Raw genomic sequence first — 26019 nt, forward strand, 5'->3', positions numbered from 1 at the left:
TGGTAGTCCGTAAAATCGCGGTGGTGGTCCGTCACAAGATTTCAGTCGGTAATACTGCTTATCATCGATGTATTCTTTTCGCTTCAACTCCATTAAGATGTTCCTCGCTTCTCGTTTGATGACTTCTGTGGGATCTTTCTTGAGAAGTTTGTAAGGCCCGTTGTTGATGTGTTCGTTGCACTTGTTGATGTAGTCAAGTGTATTCATGATAACCGTTGTTCTCCCCTCTGTAGCGTAAGGCTTACTTTAGCTCTTACTGTGTCTGCCTCTTCTTTTGGTAGATCTTTAATTGCCTCTTCTCCACTTTCGCAACTATTTCTTTCTTTGGAATTGAAGCTGGTGTCATACAGAAATTCATTCCTTGTGATAAAAGGTTTGTTTCTTCTGTCGTGAGTTGTCTGTTGGAGAGATTAACAATCCATTTGCTTATTTCTATACCTGTTTGTGTATTATCATTGAATCTATCATTGATTTTGTTGAACTTTTTAAGGTGTCTGTCTTTAACTGATCTCATTTCTTTTTCATACACGCTATCGTGAATATTCTTAACCTGTTTATATTGGTCGATGGAAAGTCTCGATTTGATGGTGTTGTCAAGATCAAGTATTTGGCGATGTAGGGTGTTACGTGATTTAGGTGGATTCTTTCTTGCAACAACTGGCGGCTTGCGCGCTATAAGATTTTCTTACTTCTTTCAGTCTTTACTCTGCAGGTAAGTCGAAGATCTTTAGGTGTTATTTCGTTGTGAAGACAACGTAGAGAAAACCAAAGATGGTTAGAGTATCGTGCGTATTTTATTCTTGAATTCTCTAGCGATCTGACTTCTGCCAAGATGGATTCTATGATGGAGATTATTTTGGTTTGTCTGTTCCGTATTCATATTACTGTGGCTTCTGCGCTAATGTGTGTTGCTTTATCGTCAATCGTGTACAATCTGTTCTTGAACGTGATCCAGGTAACATTTTTGTCTGACCCCACTTTTCTAATAATGAAACCGTTGTTGAGGAACATGTTAAACCACGTAGATCGAATACTAATCAACTTTAGGGCGATTCTCGTGCACTGACCTAGGTAGTCGTCAAAACGCGTAGGTTTGAATTTATTGTTGATGTACAGTTGTTTTCTCTTTCTTTTACCAGAAAAGATGAACAATTACTTGTGTGATCCAAGGGCGAAGTACAATTCAAACCGGGAAAGTGGCCTCTGAGTATCACAAAGTTTGAACATCAAGATCTGTACATATCGACAGGCAACGCGCATACACCAGTGATATTCCAAGAGCTTGCCTAAAATCCAATCAGGATCGTAACAAATTACCTTAAAGATACCGTACGTTGCATGTCTACTATCATCCTTACTCGACATCTGGATTTGCACAAGTGTCTCGCGAGTATGGTGCAGATACTAACGATTTGTATAAATTCAGAGCAGTGGTCAAAACATTGAGGGCGACTACTGAAGTTTATCATGCCTACAAGTCAGGGTCTTACCTGGAAATGTCTGACCATATTAAATGTGTTGAAAACTATAGGGGACAACTCCTGATACAAAACATTACGCAAATTTCCGAGTGCACTCTATTCTCCTCTAATTCCTTTTTCTTCAGCTTTTTCTATAGCGGTATTGTAAGAGATCACCTTGCTTCTCATCCCTTTAATGTTGCCATCAATGGTCTGCAGTTGCAGTTCAAACCCCTGCTTTCTCGCTCAGTAAGTACTCATTTGAAAGAAGTCTCTGCCATTACCGTTTAAGGGTCTTTGGCAACCTTTTTAATCATAAGCTCTATCTGCCTGTCGTTACCTCGTCAGCGTCTTTTTCGACATAGTCGCTTAAATTTTTCTGCGCATCTCCAAGCTCGTTTAGCTTTCATCCGCACTTTTTGCTTCACGGTCCTTCTAGCTGTATCGTCAATGGTGAAACCTAGATCCACCAAGCGGTCTAGTTTGGATCACATTGACCTTCTAGAGCAAATCCTTTTTTTGGTTAAATCTACACTATCAGGACCATTAAAATTCAAAAGCTTGTTCTTATCTCGCAACTCGAACATAAAACGTTGTCTGGCGTTTTAAATCCGAGCTTTGTCTCAAGAACGTCATAAAGAGAGTTAATCTTCGACTGCTTATAGATAACGTCGACCTTCCCCGGATTTAAGTCTTGTCTCTCCTGGATACATTCATCCTTAGATGTTGAAGTAAAACTGGTACCAGGGACGTCTGCAAGACCCTGAAAAGGACAGGTTGTCGTCTGTCTTGTCCTTATCCTGGAGGTCTTCGCTGGGTGCAAAATCTTTATCATGCACTATCTTACACTATCTTAATCACCTAATAAATAAACATGAAAAGTATGTTCGGAATGAAACTTGATTCAAACGAGGAGATTAAGACGATGATAGGTACAAAGGGTAAAAGTAAACGTATCAAGATCAATCACGTACCTAGTACAATCAATCAGAACGACGACCTGTACGTAGACGTCCTCAATATAAGGCAAAACAATATCATATTTTCAGTTACATAGTCTTAGGCTCTTGTTTGATTCGGAGCTGACAAGCACGAATACAGAGCGTACAGTTGTCAGTATTATAGGGTAGAGTATCGTGTAGCGCCTCCGCATTACCCTGAACGACAACAAAGTCCAGACAATCAACGACTACAATGTGCTTGCAGTGTACAAAGAACTCTGGTTGCCCAAGTTTACACGTAAAAGTATCGTGTTTTTCAAGGTATTAATTCCAATGATGGTAACATCAGTGCGCTCCAGATAAAATGCAGTGGCCAGTCAGGGACAGACAATGCGAAAGCGTTTTTTGCAGACCACGGGAATACCTTTTGTATACCTCTAAAGGGAAATGTTCGACTGACCAGAGACCTGCTTATTAACTAACAAGGACTACATATGGACTGAAGTTTGTGCTACATTTTGCAGCGTACTCTACGGTGATCAAAGATGCAGGACCTGCCGCCTCAGGAAGCTCTACCGCAGCAAAGCTGGCAGATGCAACGTATAAAATCATTAACATTGCACTGGAGTTTGACAAAGTAAACTACGGGAGCCTTGCAAGTGCCATGGTATTGCGATAGCATTCCCCTTTGAAAGAATACTCCAGAGCAAGGTCATCACCATGAAAAAGGAGGATACGTCCTGTAATCTGCATATCGATCCTTTTACCAAGAACTTGAAGGGAGTCCTGTTGTCAAGTAAAAAAAAGTGTTTAAACCTTCCTTTTTTCTACATTTTCCTTGTTTTGTAATTTAACTTTACAGAAAAAGATATTTTTATCCTGTAAAAAACAAAAAGAATGTCATTTTTGCTGTATTGATTGATAACTGTCAAAAGTCTCAACGCACACAGGGTAGCTTGATGTTCTTGGCGTTATCCAATGAAAACATAACAAAAAAATCAAACCCGAAACCATGTTTATCCGAACGCGTTTAAAATAGATTCACGATTTTTTATGATAACTTGCAGGCAGAAGAAGGGCTCTGTACCTATACCACTATTCTAAAAAACACCCTGGAAACCGCTATAATAAATGATCCTTTTTCTTGATCCGTCGAATATAATTTTTCGCGGACAAACATAGGGACATGTTCCCGCTTCGCAACCCGTTATATTCTATTGCTTTCGTTTAATCGAAGATATAAATGTATACGTTTTTGACTCGTTAAGGGCCCTTAACAAGTTGTAAAATTTCTTCGCGTGGCGTGTTTTGCTATTAGTTTTTCGTCGAAACCCAATTTTAAGTACTCGTATCAACAGTACAGACCCAAGATTATGGTCAATATGGAGCGCCAATACTGACAATATTACCATTAGGATTGTATATGGTCACGCGTGAAAATAAATGGTGCTCAAGCATATATGGTCAAGATTAAATATACAAGCCCAAGTGAAAGTTTAAAATATCTTGAAAATGGCCATATATATATTTAAAATGGACATAAATATAAATTTCATTCTAGTGTGCTTGATAATAATATCATCATCAGCGCGTCATAAGTAGCCTGTGGAAGCAGGAAACATTTTGTCCTGGAAGGAGGTCTGAAAGGAGTAGCAAATGGGAAACTATTCACGTCAGCAAATCCGCTGTTGTTAAATTTTTAGAATTATAAATATTATATTCAGTGGTATATGTGGGGGTTTGCCTACAAAGTGGCTTTGCTAGGTAACAGTCAAGCTAGAGAAGAACATAAGCTGTCAGAAAAAGTGAGTCTTGAACAAAACTAGCTGGCTGCTGTCAGCAGTCAGTCAGGGAAATCCTCTTAATTAAGCTGTACATCTTAATTTGGATGTCAGCTTAATTAGTATGTATGATACAGTCTAATTAGGCGTTTTACAGCTTAGTTAAGATGTACAAAACTTTGATCGTCGAAAACACACATTTAACTGAATTTTAGGCATCTATCGATAGCTAAAAACTAACTAACTAACTGAGCTAACTAACTGACTAACTGAGCTAACTAAAACTGAGCTAACTAACTAACTGAGCTAACTAACTGAGTAAATCGAATATTTAAGCACATATAAACATCTCCAATACCTTAGTTTTTTTATAGCACTCCGGATATCCGCTAAATTTAAAGTTTTTAAAAAAGCTGCTTAAATAGGCTGTATCACGTGACGTGCATCTTAACTAGGATGCAGTACAGCTTAAATTAACTATCGCTACAATAACCATTGTTTCTATTCTATATCTAGTGAACACGGGATGCTGGAAATACCATTCTTTTTTATAATGTAGTGGTTGTATTCCACTTGCAGGAAAATTAAATAGAAAGTGTATATTTATAATATGGTGCGTATTAATAGTGCGCAGAGCTATTCATACGTAAAGTATGACATATTTACGCGAGAAAAAAGAATCCTAACCCTAACGCACTTTATGTAAGAATAGCGGATGTACATATATGTATATACGCAAAAAAGCGTACAAATATATATATACTACGAATTGAATATGGGGACTTTGTTTGATCGCATTTTAAAAGTTTAAGAACAAAGAACGGAGATAGAAATGCTTTTTTAGATCGCATTTTAAAAGTTTAAGAATGAAAAACTACAAAAATGTTTTTACATCCTATTTCAAAAATTTAGGAACAGAAATCGGCGATAGAAATGCATTTTTATATCGCGTTTTAAAATTTTAAAAATGAAAAAAGCTTGTGTCAAAAAACACAATGTTATCAAATAATCATGCTTAACTGAAGCAGGACGGCAAGTGTGCAGCAAGACACCTGTTGTAAAAAACATTTACTTGTAAAAAAATATATTTAATCCAGACAAAAATTATAAAATATTAAAAAATTTTGGTGGAAAGGCCATCATAAGATTTTAAGCAGGCAGTAATTCAAAATTTCCGCCTATGGAATATTAAATCTGAAAACCTCAAATTATTTCATTACAGGAAAGTAAGAACACATTTCTTTTATCCCTGTACACCACACCGCACAGGGATTAATGTTTTGGCGTGGGGAACACACAAAGTTTATGTTCTAACAAAGTTTACGGCCAGGAATCGTGATTTCCATTGCGAAACTATCATGGTTTTCATGATCCATCGCAATGAACATGATCATCACGATAGTTTCGCGTTCTGCTATCTAATATTTTTATAATCATGACAGACACGATAGGATTTTTTGGATTATGGGTGTCGCCCATGATACACAATCACGACGATAGGCTTCCTGATAGTGGTACTGTATATCAGGATGTTTTTTTCAGAGAATTAATTGCATTAAATTTTATTCTTACAGTTTTTGTGAGGTTTCTTGTGATCCACATATATATATATATATATCTATTCTTTTAGGATTTTTTTTTCTGTCATCAATAGAGCCAGGACATCTTAAAATAAGTCGCCATTTCCGTGCCTGCGTAGCAAAGCACACACTTATGATGGAAAAATATGCTATACCTTTGTCTTATACATTGTTCAGCCTATATAATTCTTTATTAATTTTGCGTAGTGAAAAAAGTATTTAAAAGTGATTCATGCGGCTGCGGAAATGCCATTTATTTATGTTGGCCTTAGTTGTCTCCAACTTATTTCTACTTTGGTATATGACACATGTTGAAGAACAAAAGGTTGAAATACCTGATCGTGGACAGGCTGACGTAACAATAATTATTCCAGAATTTGAGCATTTTGATAATGATATTGAAGAAACGGTACGCAGCGCTGCTTCTCTGTATTCTCGTGCAACAATTCTTGTGTTGTCAGAGACTGTGCCATATCCATTCTTACATCTGCCTGCAAAATTAGCAAAGTTTGTCATACCTGCAAGTAACCCTACTATGCCAAGTTACCAATCTAATCCATTCTATTTTATAAAAACAGATTACATTTTGGTTTTACCAGATGGTGTGCGATTAAAAGATGAAGGAGTGCTGGAAGATCTTGTCTGGAAGTTAAAGGAAACTGCTAATCAAAATGTTCTTGTGGTACCCATAACATCACAACTTTGTACCAGTATTAAAGTTAACTTAAAACTTTGGTCATTAAGATATGCTTATGTAGGGGCAGATAAAAACTTGTGTGAGGCATTAACTGGTGATGTATTAATATTATTTCATAAGAATATAGTGCAAAACTTCACTGAAATATTTAGGCCTCCTTTTTATGAATCGTTTTATATTCAGGCAAAACTGAGAGATATTAAAATCAATGTTGTGAGTAATGAGTATGTGTATCCTGGTAAAATACTATTCGCGAATAAGCATTACAAGTGGAAACATGATAGAAATATTGAGAGTAAGAAGATTGGACTTTACAAAAGATTTGGGATAAAACGAGTTGTGAATCAAGAGGGTGTAGAGAAATATTATGGCTGTACAAAATCAACACAAAGATGTTTTCCCACAGTACTCAATGTGCCATATTATTTATATGAGGGTAGATGGACACCTCCCTGTTGCTTAAATGCTTTACGGGAGACAGCTAGACATGTATTTTCCATGCTTGAAGGATATGGGTTAAACTATTGGTTAGAAGGAGGTAGTCTTTTGGGAGCAGCACGCTCTGGAGACATAATACCCTGGGATTATGATGTTGATATTGGCATTTTTTTGAATGAAGTTACAAATAAGTCTCGTTTTCTAGCAAACATATGGAATAGTCAGAAATTGTTTGATGGAAAAGGCTTTGTTTGGGAGCGGGCAAGAGAAGGTGATTTTATTCGAGTTCAATATAGTGAAACAAACCATTTGCATGTGGATATATTTCCTTTCTATGAAAAGAACGGTGTTATGACAAAAGATACATGGTTTAAATCACATCGGCAAGACATGGAGTTTCCAGCTCATTTTTTGAAGCCTTTGAAAAGAATGCCTTTTATTGGTATCATGGCTCTTGTACCGAATAATTATGAAAAGTTTTTGGAGTTAAAATTTGGAAAAGGAGTTATAGATAATCCTCAATATCCTTTTCCAGAAAAATTGTTGGGTTTATCTGTTTAGTTGTTCTTTATTAACTCTTTCATATTTATATTTTTTAAATTTTCTTTAATCAAATTACTAAAGCCTATAACATGATAGTTGCAGCTTTAATGCTCCTTGCAAGATTAAATAATTGGCTTTCTATTATAGCTTTAATTTTCTGTTAAACTTGCTAATCTTATTAGTAGATTTTTTATTTTTGTATTTCACCACTTGTTTTCTTACATCAATCCATGTGTTATTGTAAATAAAGATGTTATTTCTGTTCAGTTGTGTTTTATTTTCCACATGAGATAACTGATTTACTTTTGTCATTTTATTATTCCCTTGTTTGATTGTGTTTGCTTGGTTTTTTGTACAGCCCAGGGTGTTCCTATCAATTTTCAGAAAACGTCTCTTGAAACCACAATATTTGAATGTTTTTTATAGTTGGACCTTACATGCGTAAAATGTATTGTATTTCCAACAAGGTTGTTTGTTCACTCTTTAATTTGAGACATGATTATGACTTAAGGCCTATTGGGGTAAACATTAAGATAAAAATAGTCCTTTGTCATGTGTACCAAGCAGACAGGATTTTTGATTTTAAAAATTAGTTCATTACAGACAGATTAAGTGGTATAATTATTAATTTTGATTGATGAAAAGTGATTAGGATATGCACTTTGTTTCTAATTTTTGATTTATAAACATCCAGCACATGATATTACAGAAAATATAATGGGCATAAAGTAGAACAATTTCCTTATATTATAAGACATCAGTATACATGAAGTAAACTTCAGGTATTTATTTTTATTTGCAGTAAAATTCATTACCATGAATTCAATGAATTCATTACCATCCTCTGAAAAAGTTACAAGATACAAATTTGAGAGACATCTGAGTAGGTATATTAGTTTTAAATTTATCAAATATATAATATCAATATATTTATAAATCCCTTGATGCAAATTGCGGCTTAAGTATACTAAATTTAGTATGGCCAGCTTTAGGCAAAGGACATATCTTCAGGCTTTGTTTTTGTATTCACATTTTGTATTTAAGGGGTTCTAATTAGAACACAAAAAATGAGTGCTAAGAAAGTGGCAGCATGTGCTAGAATCAAAATATAGGTAATTGTAACCTCAGTTACAGGATAGATGGTTTCTATTTCAAAAAGAGAAAATATTTATGGAGCATCAAAGATCAAACCATGGTCACTCAACCTTTTTTTGTATCTATATTTATATCTGGTTTGTTTTCCCCATGTAACCATTAGAAACATACAGTTTTAAAAGTATTTTATTTGTTTGTATAATATTGTTTGTGCATTTAAATGAAAAATTACTTTAAATATTTGTTTGTTTGTATTTACATAAATTTGTAATTGGAAACTAATCCTAACAAGTTGACTTTATGTAAAGAGGGTATTAACATGGTAAAACTAATGTTTAAAGTGTTGGAAAGTTGAAATTGCACTAAACAACTAGGATTGTCTCAGATTTTATAAAAATTGTTTCAGTGGCATTATCGAACTTTGTTTTTATTGCATAGTTTGTTCTGTATTTTTTTATGAGATACGTAGTTTTTTCAATATGTCTAAAAAATATTTCTGTATCTTTCTTTTGTTTATCTGTTTTATGTGCTCTCCTCAGTTGTTATTGCTGCTATGCATGTCCTTTAAACCAATAGGTTGTACTTTCTCAACAATATTGCCCTGTGAGTTCAAAACTAATGAAAGAATATATATTTATTTATTTTTTTTGTATTTGTAAACAACTGTATTTTCAAAAACTTGTGTTTGTGTTGCTTTCTTTAACTTATGTGTTAACAAGGAAGTCTTTAATTAGTACATAGGTTACAGTACGATTTATGCAAGTACAAAAAAAGAGTTCTGCAGATGTGGTTTCGTTTAGATATTAATGTTTTATGTATGGAGTATGGAGTGTGTGTTATAGTTTTGTTATTTAGTTTTTAATATTTATATATATATAGTTCTTTATGCTCATTGTTTGTGGCCAGTTGTTTTTTTTTGTATACTTTTTTTTGTTTGCATACGTTTCGTTTATATCTCATACATAGATGTAAACATAAGTTTGTATCAACCTTAGTTGGGCTAGGTTCAAAAAGGTTAATAAAATTCTTTTTTCATACTTTTGCATTTATTTATTTTTTTGTTATTGTATTTTTTACTTGTGAATGTCTAAAATACAACATGTTAGTTTTTCTCTAAACATATAAAACTGTGTTCGATGTTGATTGACAAGTACATGTAGTGTGCAGATCCACATTCAGGTAAAATGTGATATTTATTATGTTAGCTACTGTTGTTATCATATTTTTTATAAAATAGACTGTTAAAGATAACTTCTGAGTTTTATAAATGTTTACATAATTTCAGGTGGAAAAACACTCATTATAACACTGATTATATTTTGATCGTTTTTATAAAAACAGAATTTTAATTCTCCCTGACATTATTGTAAAAGAATTTACCCAAAAAGAAACTAGCACAAAGGTATTGCACATGGGTATAAATTTATTGCATGTGCAATTTTCACAGGCCTTATTTAAATTAACTGCGTACAAACTTAAAATTTTATTCACTTAAATTTTGTTGACTCAAATACTATATTTATATTTTTTTGAATGTTGTTTTTATATTTGTCCTTTTTTCTTGTATTAGTTTTCTGGAGCAATTATTTCAACCATCTTGCTAGTTCAAACACATTAACTCAAATGTTTGGGTATTGCATAATCACAAAATTTGTTAGTTTCCATGAGCTTTTTTAATTTATTGTTTGCAAAATCTGAAAAACAAACATTAGGAAAATATAGTTCTGAGACAGTCAACTGTTGGCTTTAAAAAGGTGCAGAATCAGTTTCTAGGCCTAGAACTCAAGTTAACACTAGCTTTATGTAAATTATATACTACAATTTTTTTTTTAATTCCAAGATTTTGAGTTCTGTAATTATTTTTTCACTTAGGTATACAATGTTGTCATGAAAGTTCCAAGAATTTAATTTTTTATTGTGTTATGTTTATTGTATATAATGTTTTTACTTTCAGGTGCATTTGTAGTTTAAGAGGCTACTTTTTTTAATTTCCAATCCCTTCTTCTTTGTATTTTTTCCATTTTTCACTTAGTAATTAAGGTACTGTGTACTAAGAAAGGTTAAAACACAAACAAGTGTTTTTGTGTCATTGACTTGCCCTCACTGCCATGGGTAGTTAACAGAATTAAAAAATCATTTCCTATTAATAATTTCATGGTTGTTTATTATGCTAATTGCGAAAGTAACCAATTCATATCATCAATTAAAAACCTGTTAGATAAACAAAGAAGCATGTTTATAATTTTATTTCTTGATTTTATTTGAAGAGGTAAATGTTGTATTCATAAAGAAGGGACTCTGATGTTCCATTTTTATCATGGCCATTTTTTATACTTGAGTTTCAGAATCATAGCTATTTTGAATTACGTATAATTTATTATGGTGTCCCTTGGAGAGCTAATTTCACCTTAAGTTTGTTTGGCTTTTCCCAATGGAGTGAAACACTGATGTCAGCATTATTTCTGCAACGTCATCACAAATTCATTTGAATTTAATTTTGCCATCCGGGATGTCTGGTCTGAGTATGTATGTAGTATTTTAGGTGAAGTTTTTGAAAGTACAGTTAACATTTATTATAGACTAGGCTTGAATATACACGAAGGTCTCTGCTCCAGTTGCAATAAAACTTTATACTTGCATAGCCATTTCTTATTTTTTTAAATAAAATATTTAGCAAATTTATTTAAAAAAATTCCATCGATAGTTCTTGTTAGCATTCTCTATGTAAAATTTAAAGCTTATAATTTATATTGTTCTGGGTTAATTAACTCAAATGTGTTTTTACTAATGTAAAGAAAAAATAAGGGTTACTTATCAAAGAGAAGTAAATATAAAAAATTCTAGTGTCAGGAATTTTTATTTTTTAAACAATTTTATTAAATTAGTTGACTTATATATAATACTACTTATCATTGCAAGCAATAAAAAGAAGAATTCAAGATGTTATCTTGTGCAAAATGATCTTAAGTAACAATGTTAATAAATTCAGTCATGTTTGATAACAAATCCATTAACTAGTCAGATCTAAAAAAAGTTTCAATTAGCCAACTGCTGACAACCAATGTTTGTGTGAATGTTTTTTAATTATGTTTATTAATGACCTACCTATGGTAAGGTGTGGTTAATTTGCAATGATTAGGAAGCCTGAACACAAGCATGTTTTTTAATCTGATTTAATTTGTTGTGGTTTTATTAACTGTATCAATATGTTAAAGTAAGAAAAATAATAGATGTCTGTCGTTGATCATGTGTGAATGAGTAACAATTTTTTTTGGTGTATAGTTTAATAAAGTTAGTTCTGAACGAAAATGACATATTACTGTCCAAGGTTGTTTGTGAGGATTTTATTTTGTGTGTATTTCAAAAATCCACCCCTTTAATTGAATGCCCCTCCACAGGAAATATTTATATAGGACCTCTTCCCCCTCTGTAACCAGCTTTTTATAAATAAATAGCACTTAAATAGAGGTGCTTTTAAAGGATTTTTTAAAATAAGATCCCACCGTATCCATTTTACAACACATCCGTTTTACCTAACATGTTAATAATACAGTTGTGAGATTGTGCATTACCTCCCGATAACAATTACGATGTTCTTGCACGTAGAGGAATGTTAGTATGTGGTGTGATGCAGAGAGCAGTACAAGTATAAGAATATCTTGTAAACAGTCGCATTAGTGTGCTTTAAATGTATTTTTTTATTTGCTTAACCTGTTCATCTATCATAGCGTTGAATAAAATAAAACAACAATAACAGCAATGAATATAGCCGGCCTTATCGGTATCATTGTCTTCTACATTCTTATTCTGGTGGTTGGCATATGGGCGGCTCGCAAGAAGAAACCAGCAGAGGAGGGTGGTGAGGAGACTGATGAAATTATCTTAGCAGGAAGAAGCATTGGTTGTTTTGTTGGTACTTTTACAATGACCGGTAACCCAATAATTGCCTTTGTGGGATATCAAGAGTATTTTAAATGATATGATTTTTATTATTGTTTTAAACTACTTGATGTGTGACATTTTTTATATAGCAACATGGGTTGGTGGCGGTTACATCAATGGAACTGCAGAATTAGTATACACTGATGGTATGTCAGCTGCGCAAGCACCATGGGGTTATGCTATTAGTCTTATAATAGGTATGTTGTATTTAAGAGTTTTGGGTCTAGTCTGACCTAAAGATCTTCAAGGGTATCTTCATCATCATCATCATTCTCGGCTTAACGTCCGTTTTCCATGCTAGCATGGGTTGGACGGGGCATATTAATGACCCTCTTCCAATCTGATCTAGACTGTGTTAGATCTAAACTCAACTTCCTCTGTATCAAGTCTGTCCTTATAACTCCTGCCAAGTCTTTCTCGGTCTGCCTCTGGGCTTTGCCCCAGGAACTATCAAGTCTCTACACTTTCTTACCCAATTATCCTCCTCCATTCTTTCCAAGTGCCCCAGCCAATTCAATCTTCTTATCTGGATAACATCTTTAATTCTACAGAGACTTAGCCTGCTTCTTAGCTCATCTGAACTCTTTCTGTCTCTCAGACTGGCGTTACACATCCACCTAACCATTCTCCTATCATTCCTTTCTAAACGGTCAAGATCTTTCTGCTTCACTGCCCATGTCCAACATAGCACTTCTTTCACAGGCCTCATACAACCTACCTTTAACCTCAATTGACAGGACTCTGCTAGTCAACAAAGGAAGTAACTCTCTGAACTTTTTCCAAGCAGAAACTATCCTGCAAGTAACACTTCTTCCAACACCCCCTTCACTGCCCAACATATCACCTAAGTAACAGAAGTTCTCAACTATCTCTAACGAGCCACTGTTGTACATCATTAAAGCTGGAAATACTTCATTCTCTATAATCTCACCTTTGCAACGCTTGCATGCAAACTGAATGTCAGCTCTTAACCTTCCACTAATACTACTGCACTTCTTATGTACCCAATGCTTGCAAGTCAGACAAAATATTACGTTACTACCAACCCATTTCCTGCAAACTCCACAAGGCCACTTTCCAACTACAAGGTCACACTTGGCTGCAATGCTACTAATCATGACTTTAGACTTTGCTGTGTTTCCATTTAGCCCTTTCTCTTCTAGTCCTTTCTTCCACTTCTCAAACTTTTCAACTAATTCTTCCATCGACTCTGCTATGAAAACCAAATCATCTGCATACAATAACTCCCATGGACAACCTGTTCTGAACTCCATCGACAGCGCTTCTAAGACTAGAATAAACAACAAAGGACTAAGTACAGAACCCTGATGTACACCAACATTTACACTAAATTCATCACTAAGTGAATCGTTAATCCTGACACGACTTCTAGCATTGCTGTACATAGACTGTACCATCGTAACTAACCACTCATCCACACCTAATTTTCTCAAAGCCCACCAAATAACTTTACGTGGCACTCTATCAAAAGCTTTCTCTAAATCTACAAAGGCAAAATAGAGATTCTTTCTCTTTCCTCAATAATTTTCCAGAAGCTGTCTGAGTAAAAATATTGCATCTGTAGTGCCACGCCCTGGAACAAAACCAAATTGCATCTTATCTATATCAATTCTTTCTCTAAGTAACTTATCAATCACTCTTTCAATAACTTTCATTACTTGATCAACCAACTTCAAACCTCTATAGTTACCCCTTTCTAATGCATCACCTTGCGAAATCATAAGTTAAGTTCATGCACAACTTAATGTGTTAAAAATGTTTTTAAAATGTCACAACTGTTCCATTCTTTTTCGAGTTTTATTTGGGTAGGCTGAAATATATCATCTTAGGCAGTTAAGTTGTCAAAGTTCGAAAAAAATGATTCCAAACTGTTTAGCCCCAATGGTCATTTTGTTGGTGATTTTCAAAAACCACTTGTTTTAAAAGTCTATAACTTTAGTGGATTGAGAAACTTCAAACTTGGTATGATACATTTTGAGACTGGTTTGATGAAATTCAGCTAACAATCGTTACAATAATAGTACCTGATTCCTGAATTCAGCTGTTTTCTAAAACACTGTTAAATATTTTTGACAAAATATAAATTTTAACAAGTTAAAAATGGCCCTTGTGATCGAAATAAATTAAAAAAAGGGAGCTAGATAAAACTGTTGTGTGAGCTTCAGCAGAGAATGCTGCAAAGTACAGCTTGAAGAGTAACCTTCCAGTACCTAACAATGTAAAATCATGTTTTGGACAATTAACTATCTGGACGGTAGCTAATCCATGTTCTTCAGTAAATATGCAGTGCGAAACTAACCATTTTTTTATCACATAAATACATTATACACCCTCTCTTAACCATTTATTATTATCAATCGAGTTTAATAAAAAACAATTTTTGTTTAACAAAATACTGTATTTTAATTGTATAGGTGGTCTATTGTTTGCTAGAAAAATGCGCAAAGAAGGTCACGTGACCATGCTGGATCCGCTGCAAATCCAATACGGTAAAATCATGGGTGGAATACTATATTTGCCAGCGTTATTGGGCGAGACGTTTTGGTCGGCCGCCATCCTTGGTTCGCTGGGTGCAACTTTAAGCGTAGTGTTGGAAGTTCATATCGATTACGCTGTCATCGCTTCCGCTTGCGTTGCAGTAGGTTACACATTTTTTGGTGGTCTTTACGCCGTGGCGTTTACTGATGTTGTGCAGCTATTTTGCATATTCGTTGGACTGGTGGGTATTTTTTCTCAATATAACAGACTCTTACATCTACTAGTTTTTTTTCTTATCTTAGCCCACCTCTAGAAACTTCGAGACGTCTAAATATCATATTTCATGCGAAAATTAATCTATGCGATGTCTTGCTATAATCAGCATCTGTTGTTGACCCACCTTTTAAGTCTGTTTTACACAGTGTAAGAGCTTGCCGTACTGTTTAGCGTTACTTTAAAGTGATATTTTACTTGAAACTACATTCTAGTGTGTTAGTGACTTTATAGCTACTTTATTGAAAGAAAATTTGGCGGGTAAAAATGTTCGCAAATTGAGCCTTTCGCGAAATTTTTTTGATTTCGCGGGGATTTGGTTTCACGGATCGAGGAAAATTATGCATTTTGCGGGAATTTAATTTCGCGAATGGCCAAAATTGTTATATTTTTTTGTTCCTTTTTTGAACAAAGACAATCAAAATTCAACAATTAGTTTGTTTTTATTAACTACATTTTTAATTAAATTTCGTGACTGAAGAGAAAAAACTATTTTCGCTGGAAGGACGGGCCAAATCTCGAAATTCGCGAAATTTTCTTTCAATAAAGTTTTTGTTTTTGCTTCACTATTGATTTGTGCAAACTTGTATTCACATTTTTTAGTGGCTTACCATTCCATTTGCATTGACTCATGATAATGTGAGTTCTCTGTCTACAAAACAAACTGAAATTGTTGGCAAAATAGAGGATCGCCATCTTGGTGTGTGGATCGACTCTGCGCTGCTTTTGGTAATTTCCACCTGAATTTTATTTTCTATTTTTAAACTTAATTGTGGGCATTATTCAAGCGATGTATTGCTATACAAACTACCCTTCATAGCTGAATATTTCGAACATATTCTGCTATTCTGCGGCCAGATCTCTCTTGTTTGGCTAAAACTCCTTATTCTCCTTTAATCTTGATTGATCAAACTTTTCAGTATCATGAACAAATATCTTTGTTCCCTGGACGATTTTCTCCCGTTTTCTCTTGACTTTTTGATAAAAAAAAGATTTTCCCAAACCGTTAAAATTTTCGATCTTTTTAAGTCTAATCTTCACTTTCTTATTTTATGTCTTAGAAAAAATTACATCTGATTGGATGGCAACAAAAAATTGCTGATTGCAGTTTCCAACCAACTTCTTGTGTTTCGTTGTCGCGAAATTTATGTAGTTACAGTCGGAACTCTCAATAATCCTGACAAAAAAAAAAATCAAATATCAAGGTTTTCTTTTTTTTGACGAGTTGTCGTATAACTCAGAAAAAAAATGATGTCGGAAGAAAGCTTAGAAGACACCTAAAGTGATCGATTTATAAATAAATACAACCCTACACCTTCAAAAGTTTAAAAACATTCGAAACACATCCGAAAGACATTTGCAAATTCAAAAATTTATATAGCGTTCGAACACATAAACAAAAATGTTTATGATGGGCTGTTTTCTATGAGCGGCATTTTCCAAAAAGTTCGAGATAACAACTAATTCGTTGCTAGGGACCAAAAATTATTTCAGGATAGGAAATAATTCGAACTAGCGTAGTTCGTGTTAACGGTACAGTTTTTAGTTAGCGATGCGATACTCTAAATGTTGACGGGGCCATGGTTTTTGTTTGAAATGGCGCGAACTTCGAGATAGTGCATTCTTGGGATGAGGAGAGTCGTCTGTATTTTCCTACATCTGAGATATCCCACAAGAAACCTTAAAAAATGTTGAATTCAGTCGAGTCTGTTTTTTACTTGGAAATATAACCTGTACGCATTGGTGTTCAGGTTATATTTTCACTGTTTTTCATTGTTTTTCTCGTTATTACCTTAGGTTAGTAAATTTTATGAATTTCGCGAATATTCGCGAAAATTTACCTTTACGAATCTTGCTTGAAGTAAAAAAAAAAATAGTTCGCTAAACTACTAGAAATAACTTATTCTCTCTAAATTAATTTTACTCATTTTTTCCAAAAACAAAACCTTTTTTCTGTCCGTTTTTACCGTAAAGAAACCTAAAATTATGTGACAGTGGTATTTCTAAGTTAAAGAACTGTAAACTTTACGTCGGTTTATTTGTATTTTTAACAAAAAAAATTTAAATTGTATTTTATATAGTGTCTTGGAGGTATTCCCTGGCAAGTATATTTCCAACGTGTATTATCAGCGAAATCTGCAAGATACGCACAGATGTTGTCATTCACAGCTGCTTTTGGTTGTATAATCATGGCTCTCCCCGCCATCTTGATCGGCGGCATCGCTAAAGCAACAGGTGACTCTTTTTATTTTTCTACGATCTCTTGCCATCGTCACTGTTAAAAAGTAACTTTACACATCGCCACGTCCTTGTTTTTAGATTGGGATACTGTTATAAACGACAACTCGACGAAATATCTAAAAGCTGATGGAAGTATCGACGACAAACGCCTCGTGTTACCATTAGTTTTGCAGTATTTAACGCCCACATGGGTGTCGTTCATTGGACTGGGCGCCGTGTCGGCTGCTGTCATGTCTTCTGCAGACTCGTCGGTCTTATCAGCCAGCTCAATGTTTAGTTATAACATATACAAACTTGTCATACGGCAAAAGGTGGGTTAGCCAGTTGCAATGAAATGGTGCTAATGCTTGTTATTTTTGATCACTAACGCCTTAGCTGTAGACAGGAGAAAAAAACAAAGAAGTGATTTTGCTATTACTGGGTTTGGAAACAGCAAACCTTGAATAGCTGTTTTTAAGAAACCTACAAAAGCCTGAAATTTCTGAACAAATTAATCTACAAAACTAAATTATCGCAAGTCATATTTTTAGTATTGTTTTGATTGCAATGGCCACTATCTATTGTGAAAATTAGTAAAATGGCCATCCATGGTGTAGATTATGTACTGGCAAATTTTGACAATCTATACGACTGCTCCTATCTTCTTTTCCCTTATTACTGTTTGTTTTCTAAACTCATGCATATTAATTTTTTACAGGCATCTGGTAAAGAATTAATATGGGTGATTCGTGTTGGAATCTTCGTGGTGGGTGCTATCGCGACAGTGATGGGTTTAACCATCGAAAGTATTTACCAGCTTTGGGTGCTCTCTTCAGACTTGGTGTTCGTGCTGTTATTTCCGCAGTTGCTATGTGCAGTATACTTAAAGTTCGTGAACGTTTACGGTTCCATATGCGCCTTCTTTGTTGGAGCTGTGCTGCGTATTTTGGGTGGGGAATCAACCCTAGGTATACCGATCATGATAAGGTACCCGTTTTATGACGAAGAAAAAGAAATGCAACTGTTTCCGTTTCGAACCTTTGCAATGGGGTGTTCTTTGTTGACTTTAATTGTTGTCTCGCTTATTACAAACAGTATGTTCAAATCTGTGAAAGGCACTCAGAGGTCGCCAGATGAAGTGGATATCATTAGAATTAGTTATAACAAAGAGCCTGAACAGGAGAAGGTGACGTCATTTTCTAGAATTAGCCGCTGGTCCGGTAGTTACAATAACATCACTGCAAGTGCTTCTGAGATAAAAGGCAGGGAAGATAAGTCATTGCTTAAAACTACCCTAACGCGAACCGAATCGGCTCGTAATACTAGTAATTTTGAAATGTAAATACGCTAGTTCTGATTCTAGACTTTTCAACATTTACATGCGTGTTTAAAGAATGTTATCGCGCTAATATCAATACGTACACCTATTTGCGCCTAGGTTTTGTGCGAAGATTTTCAAAACCGCAACGAAATCAAAAAATGTCACTCGCATGTTGATCTTTTAGTTCCAAGAAAACTTGCTTGTTCCTTGCCATTGGGATTTCAATGCTGGTAATTGCATTAGAAGCCGTGCCCATTTAATCTTAAAACTGCTATGATTTTACTCTTTGTTTTTGTAATATTGGAAGCGTAGCTTGCATAAATGATACGTAAAGGGAAGAAATTTTCGCGGAAGCTTAGTTTCGCAAATGCAATACAACGACCGAAGTTTTGTCGAAAAACGTATTGTTACGATACCTTTAGTATTTAGCAAGTATCAAATTGTGTAATTTTCGTACATAAATATTCACGGCTACGGGTAAAGTAACAAAAGTAATTGATAGGATTTTCTTCGAAGATTTAGCGGGACCAACTTTTATCAGGAACTAGTTTATGCGAAGTTTTCTTTCTGATATTTTTTTGATTTCTATTGATTTTTGCATGCTTCATATCTTGCAAGCTTAATTTTACACATTTTGAGTTGGTAAACATTTTTTTAGTCATTTTTTTGCTTTTTAACCTTTTTGTTTATGTGAGAGGCTGGGCAGGACGATTGTCGAAAAGAAAGGTTTGCTGGAATGATTTGTCCCGCCTTAATATGGAAAAAAATTTATCGGGATCTCATTTATTATTATTTAGAGGAACTTTTTATTTTTTGAATTTAAATTTGCAGAAGGTGTGTCGTTCGACCCGGGACGGTGTGTTATATGGAAAAAAGGTCCAGCCTGAGCTGAGAGACAAAAACTTTCCATATAAACACAAAGTGATTTTTAGTACGCTTATTGTTGAAGGCGGGGTCCGTCCCGTCCTGCCTTTTATTTAAACAGCTCCTTAGCGCTTTATGATGTTAAATTTGTTTTTATTTGCATATAATTTTTATTTTTTGACAATGTTAACACTACTGATAATCAGATCGACATTTTTTTTTTTACAGTGGATAGATTTAAGCTATGGATTTTATGGACCTAATGTTTTTGTATATTTTACTGATATTTATTGATTAGCTTTGTGCTGTTTCATTGTTATTTAATTCCAATCCATCATACTATTTAAATCCTTTACAATATTTAATTGTATTTTATCTGTTATCCGCTACTTTGCGGAACGGAAACGTTTTCTCAGCCAATGAATGTGCTCCTCCTTCACCCTCCACCAACTGAAGATTTTTAATCTAAATTACACTGCGGTGAGTGCATTCTCATAATTCTTGTGCTATTACCATATGGCCATGGTATGGCGTTTTCGTCTCGTAATTTCTAAGGTTGTAAATATTCTTGGGGCCCGAGCTAGGTAGTTTTCACTTTTTTTTTCTATTTTACCATGCTTTAAATTTTATGAGGAACTTAAGTTGTCAGACATTTTATATTATATAGCAGATTAGGTCTGTTACTGAAAGAAATATTAACATGATAGAAAATTTGTGTTTTTAATCGCTGATGTACTTTTTGTTTTGCTATGCCTAGATGTCCATAGTGTTTTATCTTGCAGAGAAAAATTACGTCGACACTTTTTTCTTTCGCTATTCCTGGTTTTCAATGTTGTTTTATCTTGCAGAGAAATCCATCATTCTGTGACAACGATTCGTCAATGTTTCATTAATAAAAGTTCGAAGAAAATGCCAATCACAGCCTGCCTGGCCAGCCAATTTGTCAGCTTTTATAATCCGGTCACCACGACATAATCAGGTCAAAAAAAAAAATAATCTGGGCATGCGTACCTAATCCGGATGTCCTGTTTATAAACAGGCCGTTTTCGCAATTGCACTTACTACATTCCAAAAATTCGAATTATTGTGACTGTAATGTATTGTCTTCTTAAACACCTTTCTGTCATATTTAATATATTGTTTTTAAACCATCTTTTCCTCTATTTTTGGAGTGTTTTGTAATTTTTTTATCACTATTTTTGCGATATTTCAAAATACACAATAACATAATGTAAAAAAAACAAAAATGGCAGAATTGAACCCTATTGAAAGTTTATTTATAAAAAGTGCAGACACATCATATTGCTACCATATTCGTAGACCGAAAGGTTTGATGAAAAATGTGTTGTTATAGCCCCTGAGTCGTTATAACGGACCATCAAAAAGGCAAAATGCAAGGTTGTAACGGCTGTTGTCGTTTTCCGAGGACTTCGCTTTTCTTCTACAGTTGGTTAATTTTTGCTAGGATTTATTTTTGTGAGGTAAAACAGTGTATTTTGCGAAGTTTAATTTTTTGTATCGGAATCTCTGCTTTCTTTTTTCATATTTCAACAACAACAACAACAAAACATAAATCGAGCGAAATATTGGAACCGCCATATAACTACTGACTTAAAAAGGTTTGTAAGTGTTTAGCAATTTACTGATAAAGAAAAATAAATTCAGCGAAAAAGTTCTTTTTCGTAAGATTTTCATTGCGCAGACAACTTGACGATAACTATGAGTAAAATTTGCGAAATTCGCAAAACTTAATCAACTTAAGTCCCGACGTAAATTGTCAAAATTTAGTTTCCACGAAATTTCGTTTCATGTGAGAACAACAACTACTTTGCCACCAGGGCTATTATTTGCTTGTTACGAATAATATAAAAGCCGGTCGGCCCTGATTATGTTTGATCTGTAGGTAAGGAATAACGTAAAAGTGTTGCAAATAAGCTGGCTTGCCCCAATTATGTTCGTTTTATAAGTACCAATTAATACTTTTTAACTGTCGTACATAGGCCTGTCCTGATTATGTATTTTCTGCCCTGTTTATAAACGGGGAAGCCCGTACATTCGGGCGGCGTTCATAATCCGGGCAGAACAGTATTGCCGGATGGAAAAGATTCGATGACCACTAATCGATTTTACTTATATAAAGTAAGAAAAAAGAACAATTGGAATGACATAGACACATCAAAAAACCTACACAGAGTCGGGTGGATGAATGCCAGCAAAAATGATCTGAAAAATGTTGTGTACAGCAAACAAGCGAAAAAGGGTGCGGGGTCAAGATTTCTAATTAATTTGTGATGTTTTCACACCAGGTACATTTTGTTTTGATTTGTTTCAAAATGGCAGCCGAGGAGCAATCTCAAAAACATGTGGTACATTCTGCAGAAGAAATCGCAGTTAAAGTTGTTCAGGTTTGTGACTGTAGCAGTGATTTTTATTTTGTATGGTTAACCTTACTAATTTCGACGGATATATCCTGTCATTTGCTTCCAGGTGGGGCCTCAAAGGGTAGTTCTGGTAGCTGGTAGTATAAAAAAAAGGTCATCACTTTTTACTTTTTGATATTTTTGGTGGGAGAAGGGAAGGAGAGAGTTTAAAATAACGTACCTTGACAACGATATTTAAATTGAACTTTGTCCTCAAAATAAATAAAAATTAGCATGTTTAATTTCAAGGCATTCAGCGATTCGGTTTGACGTCACAACAATTTTTTGGGGGGTGAAAAGTTGCCGTATTTTAGGTGAAGAGAGTGCAGAGCTAAACACATTGTGGAGTTTTAAAAACAATTTTAGGAAGTTTGAGCAAAGATAAATTTTTGGAGCTAGCTTCCTACGGGCCATCAAAAATATGTTATGTTTGTGTCTTCCGACCAATACACCTTTACGATAATTCAATTGTGCATGGGTTCCTATGGCTCTCCATTGTTTTACAATATCGGAAAAAAGGAGGTAAAAATCGTGTTTTATGAGACGAAAGCGTGTTTTCTTCAGTTTTTTAACTTCCGTTGTATCAATTTCTTTCAAATTTTCAGGAAACGTTAATAATTATAAGATACAACTTATATATACTTTTCATTAAAAACAAAACACAGCAAGAAAAGTTATCACGAAAAAAACACGTTTTCTCCTTAATAAACTCTGATAAAAGTGTGATGTTTACCTCCTCTGATCGCAAAATAAGCTGTGATGGGGTGTTAGTTTTCCCGAATTATCGTAAAGGTGTATTTACGTTTTTTGGTAATAAAACCCCGGTCGGTAAGTTGGAAAAAAAACGGGAAAAAAATTTTCCCATCCAAGCACACTATAAGGTCACAAAATTTGGGTTGCCCCAACTCTTAAGTAGCGTGGACGATTTCATATTTTTCACGAATATACTTTTTGGATTTACTTACAGTCATTGTTTACAGAAAGAAGAGAGAAATTGTCTCACAAGAATTCGCTGGTGCAGCAATATCATGCTGCTATGTTTTAAATAACTAAGATAATTTTAAGTGACCAACATTTTTGTGTGATACATGTTTGACCTCGTCCCCATCACACATTATCTGACTCAAACAACAGATGTCGAGTGGCACTATACTGTTTTTCAACCCTGGGAACAAATTTACCTGCTCCAAACTGAAAATCCCGGGGAAAATACGTCCGGCCGATTTTTGAAGGGTTTTCAAAACGCTTGTTCATAACATATTTTTGATGATCGCCTAAGCATCATTTCCAGACAGATTTTAATTGTGGTTACCTTTCGTTAGCTAATTATTCTTCCATTTCCACATTTTTTAGCATTCTTTCCCATACGAACTAGGTTTTTTTTTCACCCAGCGAAATTTTAAAAATGGCAGATGTAGCACAAATGTGATTCGTAAACTAAGCAAAATGTCAATCATCACTACGGCAACAAAGCTGAACCGAATCACCAAGTTGTTTTTAATTAAATTTCTGCATAATTTTGGAAGTCACTCTGAAAAATGACAGATTAAAAACTTCCTCCTCACCAGTAGCCTAAAGTAGCTTGCTAGCTACTACATTGTTTATTACATACATTGTTTTAAAACAATCTATTTTGTGTAACTGGAACTTGCGTAAGTTATCATGATGCCATTGTGAAAAGACTCGTATTAGAAATTTTATAATTAAGATACATGTTTGGTGATGAGGGTGCCGATAAGAGTTGAGTGTTTTGAAAAAAATTCAAGTATCTGCCCACAAAAAACCCACATAGACCGGAACAATGCCTGAGAAAAGTCCCTTCTTCCAACTGTTGTCCGCATGGTATATATGTTACAAGAAATTGCGTTTCAGAAATGCTCCAGGCAAGTTCGGGAAAGTACAGGCGGTTCCGGAGAACAACCGTCAATTTAATTTAAAAGTCGCCCGAACTCACCTTTATATATGTGGGTATTTGTGGCTCATCGGCGCCCTCTTGTTTCGTGCATGACAAATGTTTACCGCATTAAAACACTGCCATAGTTAGTTTGAAAACTACTGAAACAGGACCATGTATAGTTCTTTAAAAAATTTTATCAAAACCATACTGAAGAATGCTAATACAGCTTTTTCACAGAGAAATCCGCTGTGACATAACTAGCTGTTGAAGTGAAAAGGGAATTTTTCCAGCCATATATCCATAAAAAATTGTTATTAAAGTAAAGCTGCAAAAGTTATTTTCAAAGTTTTGCTCAAAAAATATACAAATAAAAGGATAATATTTGTTTAAAAACGCAACAAGTCTTAGAAACAAGAAAAGATGGAGTTTAAACGTTTTTAGCAACAATAGATTTGTGTGCAATTTTTATGAAATTCCTTGTAATGTTATGTTGCAATAAATGCTAGAATAAAATTTTAGGAATTGTTTTATGTCTGAAAAGTTGTTAAATTTGTTTCTTTGCACTAATACCTACAGTACTGCTTAAATGTAACTTTACTTGTGCACAATATTTATCACCTTCACACAAACCTTTAGTAGCTTCAGAACTTTCCTTGTTATTGTTATCCTGTTGTTAAATACATGAGCTATTTTTGTATATTGAAAACAATAAATAGAGTTCATGTCTCACATGCGAACTTTAATTAGATCATGCAAACTTCGCGTAACACATTGTTGTACAGTATTTAATTGCTATATCTGTTAAGGAATCACCAGAAGATAAAATATAAAATTTAACAAAGCTTTAAAGTTTTTATTGTTTCTACTCATGAAGGGCAACTTATTATCTTTTGTTTTTACATGCGATTTATTATGATATTGATAGAATCTCGTGTCTTGTCATTTTATTGTTCTTACACAAAACTTAATGTTGTATTTTATTAGGGGATCGCCTTCACCATCGTTTTACATTTTATACGAGTTGAAATGATAATTTCTACGATCTTGTTTTCGTGATTTTTAAACAATCTACAGCGATGTTCTTGCTTTCTACAATCCCATTTTTATGATTTTTAAACAATCTACGGCGATACAACAAAACGCTACGCAACAAAAATTAATAAAACTTGGGATTCACGAAAATGGCAAATTACTTTATGTATTTTAATTTTCGTCAGGTAAGTTTAGTTTGATCGACCGAAACTAGTATTCGAAACTACTATTTTTAACCTCATGCACAAAAAACAAGGCATGTGAGTATCAAAACAGTGTTCAAAATAGAAATAAAAAAACAGGTAGAAATGCGCAAGTTACGCAAGTTAAGCTATTATAAAAAGCTTCAGTGATAATCGCTTTGATTTTATACATTTTTCACATAAACATGATTTTACATTAAACACAAAATCTTTAATGCTTCACACGTTCATTCATTTTTAAAAAAAATATTTATCTTTTAATAGCTTCCGTGATCGTTAACACTTTTAAACAATAGCGTGCATGTTACATGTGAGAACAAAAGGTTTCATCATATGTAATTGTTTTGGTTCGCGCACGACGATAACAATAGAAAGTATTTAAGTTCATGTGTAAACAAAAGATATGCGAAGGTTCTTTATGTGGACATGAGATTGTTATTTTCATTCTAGCTCCATGTTTTTCGGTGGCATGTGACCCTGTTATGTAATATTTATGTAGCGGTTTAAACATTACTGACTGTTTTAGCCAGAACAGATACCTTCGCACAGCAAAGTAAAACAAAAGTTCTTATGAATGATTGTTTATTTAAAAAGATAAAATAATTCTGCAGAAAGTTCTCTCAAATTATTGTTTTTGAAACAATGAAAATAATTCTGCCTGTGTTCTCACACAGCTTAGCATTCAAAAAAGAACTTAAATGTGCATGATTTTTTCTCAAGAAATTTTATTGAGACACAGGTTGTGCATGATTTTTATTATGAAGGATTTTTATTTGAGATGCAGCTTGCGAAATTTACTGAACGTTCAACATG

General features: G+C 34.2%; 3 protein-coding genes across 4 annotated transcripts in view; all 3 read left to right on the forward strand.

The window, feature by feature from the left end:
- Nucleotides 1–5799: 5799 nt before the first annotated feature.
- LOC130662496 (ribitol 5-phosphate transferase FKRP-like) lies at nt 5800–10533 on the forward strand. Its single transcript, XM_057461380.1, has one exon. The coding sequence runs from the start codon at nt 5995–5997 to the stop codon at nt 7456–7458; it is 1464 nt and encodes a 487-aa protein (XP_057317363.1). The 5' UTR covers nt 5800–5994; the 3' UTR covers nt 7459–10533.
- Nucleotides 10534–12111: 1578 nt separating this feature from the next.
- LOC130662495 (high-affinity choline transporter 1-like) lies at nt 12112–20365 on the forward strand. Its single transcript, XM_057461379.1, has 7 exons — nt 12112–12466; nt 12567–12674; nt 14913–15217; nt 15853–15978; nt 17331–17484; nt 17569–17801; nt 18188–20365. Exons 1-7 carry the CDS (start codon nt 12295–12297, stop codon nt 18809–18811), a joined length of 1722 nt encoding a protein of 573 aa, XP_057317362.1. The 5' UTR covers nt 12112–12294; the 3' UTR covers nt 18812–20365.
- A 1383-nt stretch (nt 20366–21748) lies between these two features.
- Nucleotides 21749–26019, forward strand: part of LOC130662434 (dynein axonemal assembly factor 5-like) — a 30499-nt gene continuing 26228 nt past the window's right edge. The window contains exon 1 of one of the 2 annotated variants that reach the window (XM_057461307.1): nt 21749–22059. In XM_057461307.1, coding sequence (XP_057317290.1) covers nt 22016–22059 — 44 coding nt within the window. In that variant the 5' untranslated portion in view covers nt 21749–22015. The remainder of the gene's footprint in view (nt 22060–26019) is intronic. The other variant, XM_057461306.1, reaches the window with a different exon arrangement.

Source organism: Hydractinia symbiolongicarpus, chromosome 10, assembly GCF_029227915.1.
Source record: "Hydractinia symbiolongicarpus strain clone_291-10 chromosome 10, HSymV2.1, whole genome shotgun sequence".
Taxonomy (NCBI): Eukaryota; Metazoa; Cnidaria; class Hydrozoa; order Anthoathecata; family Hydractiniidae; genus Hydractinia; species Hydractinia symbiolongicarpus.

What these genes read in the sequence shown, in the direction of transcription:
- LOC130662495 (XM_057461379.1), top strand. Translation starts at nt 12,295, where the DNA reads ATGAATATAGCCGGCCTTATCGGTATCATTGTCTTCTACATTCTTATT. An exon ending in TGGTACTTTTACAATGACCG is followed by an intron (nt 12,467 to 12,566) that starts GTAACCCAATAA and finishes TTTTTTATATAG; the next exon opens with CAACATGGGTTGGTGGCGGT. An exon ending in CGGCATCGCTAAAGCAACAG is followed by an intron (nt 17,485 to 17,568) that starts GTGACTCTTTTT and finishes CCTTGTTTTTAG; the next exon opens with ATTGGGATACTGTTATAAAC.
- LOC130662496 (XM_057461380.1), top strand. Translation starts at nt 5,995, where the DNA reads ATGCGGCTGCGGAAATGCCATTTATTTATGTTGGCCTTAGTTGTCTCC.